Source organism: Anabrus simplex, chromosome 9 (assembly GCF_040414725.1).
Source record: "Anabrus simplex isolate iqAnaSimp1 chromosome 9, ASM4041472v1, whole genome shotgun sequence".
NCBI lineage: Eukaryota > Metazoa > Arthropoda > Insecta > Orthoptera > Tettigoniidae > Anabrus > Anabrus simplex.
In genome coordinates this window covers 18624854-18637138 of record NC_090273.1, presented here as the reverse complement: position 1 = coordinate 18637138, position 12285 = coordinate 18624854, and the positions used below count along the sequence as shown (strand labels likewise).

The window sequence follows — 12285 nt, the reverse complement described above, 5'->3', positions numbered from 1 at the left end:
GTTGTAAGGCTTTTCAGGCGTTTGCTCTATTAACCAGCGTTTCGTCTTAGGTCTGACACTAGACTCATCAGAGTGGGATGTGCAGTTATCAGACTGTGCCTCTTATAATGGGCTTCTGATAAGTTCACCTGCATACACCCCAGCATCAGTGGGTAGGGTCTGACACATCCCACTCTGATGAATCTAGTGTCAGACCTAAGACGAAACGCTGGTTAATAGAGCAAACGCCTGAAAAGCCTTACAACTGATCTGTTTTTGACATGCTCTGTTGGTGAAAAATATCTAATTCCCTCCATGGGAACTTAGAATTTCCCATTCGGAATTGCTAGGTGGGCAATAATTCCATTGTGGAGATTTATCTCCCATATGCAGTTATCAGACTGTGCCTCTTATAATGGGCTTCTGATAAGTTCACCTGCATACACCCGAGCATCAGTGGGTAGGGTCTGACACATCCCACTCTGATGAGTCTAATGTCAGACCTAAGACGAAATGCTGGTTAATAGAGCAAACGCCTGAAAAGCCTTACAACTGATCTGTTTTTGACATGCTTTCTTGGTGAAAAATACAGTAGAAGTCCGTTATAACGAGAATTCATAACGGCGAAAATTTTACTCGCTATAGCGGATTGTCGTTATATCCGATTTCTTGTAAAAGTCGGGAAAATCCCGATACTCATTAAATTCCGTATGAAATGCAATTAGTTTGTTCAAAATTTGGGTTTTCGCAGATAATATCCGCACTGCGGCTTACTTGTTTGTTGTTTTCCGAAATCAGATACTACGTGAAAGTGTGTGTTTAATTTCATTCTGAAAAAATATATATTACGGTATCTCTCCGAATCCAAGACGACCCCCACTTTTTCCTTCAAACAAATTTAATCAGGCTTAAAAAGTGCTTTGTAAAATCTTATGAATGTCTTTCTTATACAGTACGCAGTTTTAGACTGTAGATGCCAAACATTGGCTTTAGTTATGTCGTATTTTTTGCGGCTGTACAATTATGCTTTATTTCAATGGGTTTAATAACCATTAACTTAAAATTGGCATCATGATATCGAAGGAAACTCGTTGAAAATTTGCCGGCAGTACACATTCCACGCGCCTCTGCAATACAACGATCCGTCAGGAAAATATTCTTGCCTACTATAAAACTGTTACTTTCACTCAGCGTCAGATATAACGGGCTGCCGCTACACGCACGTCTTTCTTGCCAGATTCGGCCAACTTCAGCGGCTAGCGATGTATAGGTCTTAATCGTGGACTTTGAAAGTCAACGAACGAGTTTTTTGTGCCGCGGTATGGCAATTCCGCCCATGCATTTTTGTGCACATACCTCGCAATTTCATCTTTGACTTCTTTAAAGCGTCCTTGTTGCGGGCCACTGAATGCATTTTTTGTGCAGTACGCATTTTCAAGCTACCTTTGTCTTCACGGTAATGCCGAATATTGGCTTTAGTTAGGCCTATGCCGAATTTTCTTGCGGCTGCACAATTATTATACATTTCCGAGTGTTTAATAGCCATTAACTTAATTAAAATTGTCATCATAACATCGACGAGAACCCGTTGAAAATTTGCCGGCAATGCCTGTTCCACGCATCTTTACATCTCATTTAATCATACTGATGTAACACCTTGTGTAATATAAATGTCTACATGCTAGCCTATTTCCCACATTTTGGCTGAAGATGACGCCAAACAGCGTCGAAACTAGTTCCAAGTGTAAATATATGTTGTAAATAAACTATTAACATTTATTTGTATTGAAAAGGTGGACCCTTTTAAGTTTCCTATCTTCCATTCTTTACAATACGACGATCCATCACGAAAATATTCCTGCTGTCTATAAAACTTGATTTTACTAAGCGTCAGAGGTACAGCAGGCGCGTTATAACCCTGCTACTGAGTAGCCGTGGCCTTTCTAAGAATTCGAAGGCTCGCATGTTTTGATGCCATTCTGCAGATTTGAGAAACGTTTTTGTAGAGGATAATAGAATGTCATTCTCTCTTCACTGTTTCCCCGAGATCCAGTGACGTTACACGTAAGCACTGTACGACCGGTCGCCGCGGCTAGCGATGTATGATAAAGAGACAGTCGTTTATTGTCGAGTTTTGTGTGCGCGGGCGCGGGGGTGAAAAGAAACAGCGTTGTTATTGCGGTAGTTGCCAGTGGTGTTCATTACTGTCACGCCGCGAATACAAAACGACCCTTGATTTTTCACATGAGATTCTGAGAGGAAAAAAAAACGTTGTCTTGGATGCGGAGAAATACAGTATCACTCCAGAGGCTTCTGTGGCAAACATTTCAGTTTTTCTTCTTCAAACGGCATCACTTAACCTAACCGTACATGTACCACGAAATCCTATTTGAAACGCATATAGAGAAATGATAACCTCCTAGCTAAAATTTGACATGGGAATAGCGTTCCGAAATTTAACTAGACGCGAGAAAATATAAACTATCCTCTGAAATCAGTGCTGTACCCTGCCATATCTTCTTACTTAATTTCAGTATACAATATACCATTAAAATTAAGAGATCGTTTAGGCCTACTTCAGCCTTTATTTTTAACTAGTAACAACTGCTATCGGCCATGTTATTTACGCATTTATTACGAAAACGTGCCATCCTCTTTCATTTCGAATTTTCTTTTGAGAACAGCAGTCGACGGGTATTACTAATTGACTCCAATATCGCCTTCGAATGTTGACGAGAGAACTCGCAAATGCACATAGCGCGAAAACTATACCGTACCGGAGATGATCGATCACATTTTGTGGCAAACGTTTCAGTTTTATTATTCAAATAGCGTCACATATCCTAACTTTTCTATACTATATGTATGATGAAAATATACTTCAAGCGGAAGTAGAGAAATTACAACCTTCTCGCTATAAATGACATGATAATAGCCTTTCCTAAATTTAACGGATGCGAGAAAATATAAACCAACCTCGTAATTAATGACGCACTCTGCCATATCTTGAGGTGTAGGCCTATCTCATTCTTATTTAATTGCGGTATTTAGCATTAAAATTAAGCGATCGTTTATTCAGCGTTTATCTTTAACGAGTTAACAACTGCTATCGGACACGCTATTTACGCATTTATTACGAAAATATGTTCTCTTTCATTTTCCTCGCTGAAGAGCAGTCGACGGGTATTACTAATCGACTCCGACATTGCCTTTGAATGTCGACGAGAGAGCTCGCTGGTGGGCATAGCGAGAAAATGATATGGTACCGAAGATGATCGATCGCATGCATATAATGACTGTGTGCATAAATATCGGCAATGGAAAAATCGAGCGCGCATAATCGCTCGTAATAACGGATGCGTCAGTGATTGGGTTCTCGCTGTAACTGAAGGATAATACACAGTTTAATGTAGGAATTTTGAAGGGACGGACACAAGTCATCGTTATAACGGAGTTCTCATTATATGCCGTACTCGCTATAGCGGACTTCTACTGTATTTAATTCCCTCCATGGGAACTTAGAAATTTTCCATTGGGTAGGAAATACCACTGCACAAGTTCAGTGAGAGAATCAGTGCAGAAATAGTGACACTCTATTCCATTCTGGTACAAACGTATGTTACAAGACCGAGCTCGATAGCTGCAGTCGCTTAAGTGCGGCCAGTATCCAGTAATCGGGGATAGTGGGCTTGAGCCCCACTGTCGGCAGCCCTGAAGATGGTTTTCCGTGGTTTCCCATTTTCACACCAGGCAAATGCCGGGGCTGTACCTTAATTAAGGCCACGGCCGGTTCCTTCCACTTCCTAGGCCTTTCCTATCCCATCGTCACCATAAGACATATCTGTGTCGGTGCGACGTAAAGCAAAAAAAAAAAAAAAAGTATGTTACAAGGGTTTCGTGTTCGGAACATGCGTTTTCTGTGATCTCAAAATTGTTTGTTAGTCCACAGTGAGCAAGTATTCGAGTAATGCTGCATGATACAAAACTTGTGGTGATCAGTTACGCTAAAACATACGGGAACAGGAATATGGGAACAGGGCAGTGGGCCACAAGTATTCAGGGTCCGAATGCAACGTGCGCTACCATGGTATCTGAAAAGTGTACTGAAATGACCAACAAGTCTCCCAAAGCATTTTGCAGACCAAAAAGCGGCAAGTTTCCGAAGGTACGGAAGGATCTGCTTAAATATATGAGTTTGTTATGCAACGTTGGATATGCCATTACTCACGAAATGCTATATTATATTATTAGAGCTATTTGCTTTACCGTCGCATGACAATAGGATAGGAAAGGCCTAGGAGTGGGAAGGAAGCGGCCGTTGCCTTAATTAAGGTACAGCCAACATATTGACATATTAACACATTTTCCTGGTGTGAAAATGGGAAACCATGGAAAACCATTTTCAGAGCTGCCGACAATGAGGTTCGAACCCACTATCTCCCGGATGCAATGCTGTATTTTAAAGGACTAGAAATATCTGCTGCGCACGGAATTGGTGTCTCGGATTTGAAGGTTAGCTGAGGCTTGATGATTAGTTTTATGAAGAGGAATGGACTTTTCTTCGACGAAGAACAACATTATGCCACAAAATACCGAATGATTTCACCTGAAAAGTAATTGATTTTCATCGTTAAGTGATTGAGAAGCGTGAAGTGAAGGAATATTTGCTCTCCCAAATAGGAATCGCAGGTCAGATGCCATTCAGTTTTCGTATGCCACAAAGTCGAACAATCAATAAGTTAGGGACATTGAGTGTTATCATACGTACTACCGGAAGCGAAAAACGACGACGTACTGCAATGCTTGCTGTAACAGGTGATTTTTTTTTTTTTTTGCTAGGGGCTTTACGTCGCGCCGACACAGATAGGTCTTATGGCGACGATGGGATAGGAAAGGCCTAGGAGTTGGAAGGAAGCGGCCGTGGCCTTAATTAAGGTACAGCCCCAGCATTTGCCTGGTGTGAAAATGGGAAACCACGGAAAACCATTTTCAGGGCTGCCGATAGTGGGATTCGAACCTACTATCTCCCGGATGCAAGCTCACTGCCGCGCGCCTCTACGCGCACGGCCAACTCGCCCGGTGTAACAGGTGATGGCAGAAAGCTTGCACCTTATGTTGTTCTAAAATGAAAAAACTGTCTAAAGTATAATTTTTGCAGCAGTCCCTCCTTTGATGCCCGGCCCTTCTTGTGTTGCATATATATTTGCTGGTATGTCATTATTATGTACTTACATTAATTGTACTTTCATTAGTACATCTTTATTTCACTTCAAGACATATTGTCAGCTTGTAACGGGAAGAATATTTTCCAGTGTCGGTTACTCAAATCCACATGTCCAACTTACCTATTTGACTTTTCAGAAAAAATCTCACGCCGGAATTTTACGCCAAATGACAATTAAAGTAAAAGAAATATTAATGTTCATTTTATTCCACCTATTAAATACATGAAGAGTGATTTTAATTAAGAATTAAATCTTTTGAAGAAAATTATAGGGACATGTTTCGCCCTTTATTTAAGGGCATCTTCAGCCTTAATCTCAGACCTGAGAAATAATAAATCAGGATCCTGATTGTTCTAAATTGTAGCTTTTTAAAGATAAATTACAAATGATAAAAGTGAGGATGATGTAGGCATATGCATCAAAAGATGAGTGAGAGGGATGACAGTAGTTAATATATTCTTATAATAAAGCCTTATAAACAGTCGTAATTTACATACTTTTTGAATGTCCTTGCCTATAAATGTGGTAACAAGTTGCATATTACTAGTTCTATAAGAACACAAATTGCTGCGTCGAATCTTGTTAAACGGCGCCCTGTATTGGTTGAGGGCGTTAGAAATATGTTTGGAGCCTAAACAGTTCAAACTTAGGAATAATGACGAAGAAAAATGTTACTGATTACTCCAAGTGGGGTTTAAATACATTTTAAAGCTGGTGATGAGACATTTCTGCCGCTCTCTCAAATTATGCTGTAGGGGCGAGGGAAATGTTTGATAGTATGTAGCCACAACTATAAAGTTCTATGAGAACACAGTTAATTCTACTAAAAGGCGCCCTGTAAAGGTTGAGGGCGTAAGAAATCAACTTAGAGCTTAAACAGTTTGATCTTTAGAATAATGACAAAGAAAAGTATTTCTGTTCACTCCAAGTGGGGTTTATAATAAAATTTAAGGTTGTTAGTTTGTTGTTAATCTTGTGTGAAGAGATAAGTCTGCAGTCTTCTTAAAGCATGTACGAGTGAGGAAGAGTGCTCGATGGTAAGCAGCTGTGTTAATATTAGCTGGAAGGGTGCAACTGTAGCTTCTTATATAGAGTTGGAAGGGAAATTTGGTTTAAAGTCTCTATTAATTATGATGTTAAATTGGTTAACGTAAAGTTGAGTTTTCTTTAACTCAACTTTAAAGAGAGGCTGTAACCAAAGCAATGGCAAATAATTTTAACGGAAAAACATTAATTAAAATTCAGAACACTGCAGAATAGATAATTATTTCTTTCCTTCGATTTATCGGAATTCTAGTCCCGTGTGGGTGGAATGAAAGGATGCCTTCAGTATCTGTACCCCCTGCATGTTGTAAGTGGCTACTAAGAAGGGAACAACCAGAATACAGTCCTGAAGTTGATAACTGTAATTAATAACATCATTGTGGCTCGGAAAATGCTAGGGCATTACCTACAAGCGACGTGCAATTCTTGTGATGGTCGGAGAAATGTGAGAAATGGGCGACCAGCAACCAAATATATCAAGATAGCGACCATGAATGTAGTGACACTAATAGGGAAATTGGAAGAAATTGTAGATTTTATGGTTGACAAAGATATAGCATTGTTGGGAATCGTTGAGACCAAATGGAAAGGAAAAGGTGAGAGGAAACTAAAGAAATGATACACATTATACTATAGCGGAGAAAGAGAAGCCAAAAATGGTGTAGGTCTCATAATTAGAAAAGACCTAAAGAAATACCTAGAATTGGTGGAAAACATAAATGTCGGTTGATTAAGGTCAGATTGAGCCTTGGAACTGGTGTTACAGATATAATTCAAGGGTATGCTCCACAAACAGGAAATACAGATACGGATCTAGAGGAATACCTTGAATATCTGGAAGACCATATACAGGAAAAACAGGTTGTGATCATAGGAGACATAAATGCCCAAGTAGGTCAGGAAAGAAAAGGAGATGAAGAGATTACGGTATAGGTCCATTTGGATATGGGAAGAGAAACAAGGCTGCAGATATTTTGGTAGACTTTTGTAGAATAAATGAGCTGATCATTGGTAACACATAGTTTTGAAAGAAAAACAGTCAGAAGATGAACAGATATAGTTGGGATAATAAAATCAAAACTCTGATAGATTACATTTTGGTCGAGAAAGGTAACAGGAAAATGTTGGTAGACGTAACAGCCCTCCTAAGTGAATCTTTCGAAGGAGGTCACAGAGTTGTGATAGCTAAGTTAAAAATGGGAAAGATACAAAAGATGACTGAGATTAGGCAGTGAAAGCCAAGGGTCTGGAAATTGCAGGAGAAGGAATTAAATGAAGAGTTCCAGACACACATTAAAACAAGTATACCTAAAGAAGACATCGAAAGGGTCGAAGAAGAATGGGCATACTTTAAAACAGTCATGGTTGAGTCTGCAGAAACGACCTGTGGAAGAGTATCGGGAATGAAGAAAGATCAAGAAACGCCCTGGTGGAATGACAGGGTAAAAGACGTAGTTAAAAGGAAGAAACAAGCTTGGAAAAGATGGCTGAGAAACAGGACAACAGAATGCAAAACAGAATACAGGCACTGCAAAGAAGGAGTGCTCCAAGGTGGTTCAAGAAGAGAAAAAGAAATGCTGGCAATAATTCACTGAATCTCTGCAAGAAGATACAACTGGGAACAAAAAGATCTTATTCCAGTGGGCTAAAAATAATAAAAACCCAGGTGAAGGTGCTAACGTCATTAACATGCGAGAGGTCGCGCCCGTGGCAGTTTGCAGCACTTTTAAAATCTTTGTTAATAATTTCGTTGCTAGCCGCTGTAGGGCTTAGGGTGCTCGTTTCATCCCTCCCCTCCCCCTCCCTCTCACCTGACGTTGATTATCGTCAGTGTATTGCCTGCTGCGTTCCGGAGTAGTTTAAGTTTTCTTTCACTCTCGCATCTGCGGCGGCAAATTGCCTTTGTGCAACCCCTCGCATAGTGCATTCTTACATGACTGCATTTCCAGGAAAGTTTCGTAAGTAAAGTTCATGAGGTTTATGGTGGCTTTCAGTGAAGTGTGGTGCTGTAGTTTTATCTTGAATTGTAACCAAATCATACATTGAAATGTACAGATGCAAACGTTGAGGCAATTTGCTCACGCATAACCTTTCGCACTCCTTAAAAACTCGCGTAATTTTACCAGATTTTCCAGAAAAGAAATTCATTCATTTTTTTACCTTCAGAAAATACTAGTAGTTTCCCGCTGGCTCCGCCCGCAATGTACAAAGTATTGTGTTGTTCGTTACTATCCCCACGGATGTATTTGCAAAGTTTCGAGTTAATGAAATAAAGCACATGATCTGCTGTAGTAATAGAGTGTAATATTATGTCAACAAAACACTTGAAAATACATCACACAAAGAAATTGAATTAAATGTTGCTTAGAACAACACTACGCGCTGAACTGTTAAAAAGTCCTTCAAAGGTCTTTGTCATGGAGACAAATATACTCATAACTTTTCTCAGAATCTACCAATTTAAGTAATTATTGCCTCAAAAGGAAGAGATTGATCCACTGAGTGTTTTTAGACCAAAACAAACTGCGTACCTCAATTAGAACGAAAGATATGATTGCCTCAATGAGAAAAATGTTGAAGAAATGAGACATCAAATTGAATGTGCACTTATAACTTTCCTCAGAATCAACCAATTTGAATAATTAAGAGCTGAAATAAAAGAGCTTGATCCACTGAGTGTTCTTAGGCCAAAGCGAACTCCGTACCTCAGTTAGAACCAAAGATATGATTGCTTCAAAATTACAAAAAATTGAAAAATCAAATAATTTGAGGAGGGCGGAAGTTAAGTGTTTTATAGTACCTGATGACAAATCTGTGCATGAATACCTTTCAGTTAAAAAAAGAAGGAAATCGACCAGATAGAATGGCCGGACTGACTGACTTAAGTTTTCATAAATTTTTTTAATATATAGATTTTTACTGGGTAATTATGTTAGTACTAGTTGAAAGGCAGTTAAACAGGGTACATATCTATATTTTTATCAGAGCATTCACTGCAAAAGGAAAATAGCAGCTCATCAAAATATTAAGCGTGAGCAATTTGCCTTCGCGCGACCTCTCGCGTTCTAAAACGGGGGTGACCTCTGGCGCGTTAGAAATGAACAGGAGGAAGTGATGACACAGAAGCAGGATATATTGCAGAGGTGGGGAAAATACTTTGAACAGCTTTACAACGTGCAAAATACCTCGGTACAAGGAGAAATAAAAGAACCAGATTTAGTGCAGATGGAAGATAAGGAAAACTAGGTATCTGTGGCAGAGATTCTGGGGGCCACCAAAAGAATGAAACGGGGCAAGGCAGCTGGAATTGACGAGGTCACCATAGAAATGATAATAGCAACAGGAGCAGTTGGTCTACAGTGGTCGGATAGACTTTTCAAGTGGTATGAAGAGAAAAGAATGTTCCAAAAGAGTGGACGAAAGGGGTCATTATACCAATTTTCAAGAAAGGAGACAGGAAGCAATGTGAAAATTACAGAGGGGTAACAATGATACTTCATGCAGCTAAGATCCTTGAAAGAATATTGGATAAAGGAATAAGAGACTTCAGTAGATGGAAGATTGGCAGGACACCAGTATGGATTCAGAAGAGGCAGGTCCACATTTACATTTCATCAAATGATGGAAAGGTATTGGGAATATGGAAAGGATATGCTAGGAACATTTCTAGATATTGAAAAAACATATGACAGTGTCCCAAGGAATTTGGTATGGAAAACATTGACAGAGGCACAGATTGGCAATGAAACAATGCAATGCAGACTGTATCAAAATTGCAAAAGCTGTTTTGGAACCAAAGTGGGTCAAACTGAACGTTTCAGAGTTGAGACAGGCTTAAGACAGGGAAGTGTATTGTCTCCCTTACTCTTCATAATCATCATAATCATCATCTACATAATATCATGGAGATGATGATGGGCGAGCAAGTAAAGTCTATGCTCTTTGCTGATGACACTCTAGTTTGGGGAGATATTGAAGAGGAGGTACAGGCACAAGTTGAGTTATGGAATGAGGAGATAAGACATTTTGGAATGAAGATTAGTACTGCAAAAAGTAAGACTTTGATCATGACAAGAAGTTACAGAAAATCCAGGGGAGTAGTAAAAATAGGAAATGAACCTTTTGAAGCAGTGATAATTTTTTAATATTTGGGCAGCGTCATATCACAATATGGAAATTTGGATGGAGGAATTGATTTAAATATGCAGCAGTCTGCAACTTTCTACCAGTGTGTGAGAGACATTGTATGGAACAAAGATGTGCCAATGAAGTGCAAGAAGGTTTTTTACTCGTCCTATTATAAACCTATACTGGCCTATGCTTAAGCAGCCTGGACGTTAACTAAGCAGAACCAAAGTATGATGCAAGCAGCTGAAATGAGGTTCTTGAGGAGCATACAGGGAAAGACAAGACGAGATAGAATACGAAATGAGGAAATAAGAAGCAGCATGAGAGTGTGTAAACTTCAAGAAGAGATTGATATAGCAAAGCTAAAATGGTTTGGACACATGATAAGAATGCCGGGAGAGAGAATACCAAAGAGAACATTCATGGATACAGAGACTGAAAAGAGGCCTAGGGGACATCCTAGAATGAGATGGAGGAGCTCTGTTGTGGACTGTATTGAAAATAGGGGAGTCGATAGCAATAAAGTACTAAAAGAGGAATGGTGGAAAGATCAGCTAAGATGGAGGGCTCTGGTACACTACCCAGAGAGAATCTGGAAAAGGGAATAGATGATGATGATGATGATGATGATGATGATGATGATGATGATGATGATTGTGTCTGGCAGAAACCTGTTCTGTTTGCATCTTTTAAAATGCACTTTTGAAATGCTTGAATGCAGGAATTGCAAATAGATGTGCTGTATTTGTGATGTTTTGCTTTTCTATTTATTTTATAGGTTAACTAAAATAATGGTAAAGGAGGGTGAGAAGAATATAAAATCCATAATTCTTGAGCTGTGTTTTGGGATCATCATCATCATCATCATCATCATCATCATCATCATCATTTCTCCTTATCCAGGTCCTGCTGGGTTGGGGTCTTTATGGCACTTCTCCATCTTCCACTTTCCTTCCACCATTCCTCTTCCACAATCTTGTCCCAGTCTAAATTTAGTCTTCTTATGCCGCTCTTCACTGAGTCAATCCACCTTGTTCTCTGTCTTCCTCTTGCTCTCTTACCCTCGCACTTTGCCTCCAGCATCTGTCTTGGAATTCTATTCTCATCCATCTTCTTTACATGTCCAAACCACCTTAGTTTATTCTTTTCAACTCTCTCATTTAGTTTTCCTGTCCCAACTTCCTTCTTAACACCTGCATTTCTCGCTCTGTATTTCCTTGTCTTTCTTATCATACTTCTTAGGAATTTCATCTTATTGGTTTGAATTCTACTCTCTTGCCTGCTAATCAAAGTCCAAGTCTCAGCTGCTTAAGTCAGTATGGGTACATAATACATTTTGATCATTATCTCTCTACTTTTCCTTGGTACTTCTGTGCTCCAAACAAGTTTTCTTACACTTTGGTAGAATGCATTGCCCTGCTGTACCCTGTTGCTAATCTCCATGTCACCCTAGCATTTTGCTTTAATTCACTTCCTAGGCATTTAAAGATGTCCACAATTTCCAGACTCTGACAACCAATTTTCACAGTGCCTTTTCCTTGTCTTTCCCCTCTCAACATCACCGTAGTCTTGCTTTTCTCTGTACTGATTTTCATGCCATACTTCTCAATGTTTTCATTCAGTACATCTAGTTGTTGGTGTTGGTGTTGTTGTTGTTGTTGTACTTCTTTGCTGTTCTTGGGATGTTGAACATTATTCTAATGTAAGGTTGCCCATGTATCCTTTTAAAAGTTTAAAATTATTGGTCCATTAATTCCTGATATTTTGATCTTTTAGGCATATGCGTAAGCACCACAAAATTGCTGTTTTAAATCCCAACTCTAAAATGGATTTCGACAAGAAACCAGACGGGTAAGAAACACTTGAGATTTCCTTCAACTTCAAATGAGTATACTTGCATTTTGTGTGC

General features: G+C 39.3%; 1 protein-coding gene across 1 annotated transcript in view; it reads left to right on the top strand.

Moving 5' to 3' along the window:
• Positions 1-12285, top strand: part of LOC136881077 (PR domain zinc finger protein 10) — a 312840-nt gene that overhangs the window by 161216 nt on the left and 139339 nt on the right. Inside the window, exon 15 of the mRNA XM_067153695.2 lies at positions 12153-12227. Within this exon, the coding sequence (XP_067009796.2) occupies positions 12153-12227 (75 nt within the window). The remainder of the gene's footprint in view (positions 1-12152; positions 12228-12285) is intronic.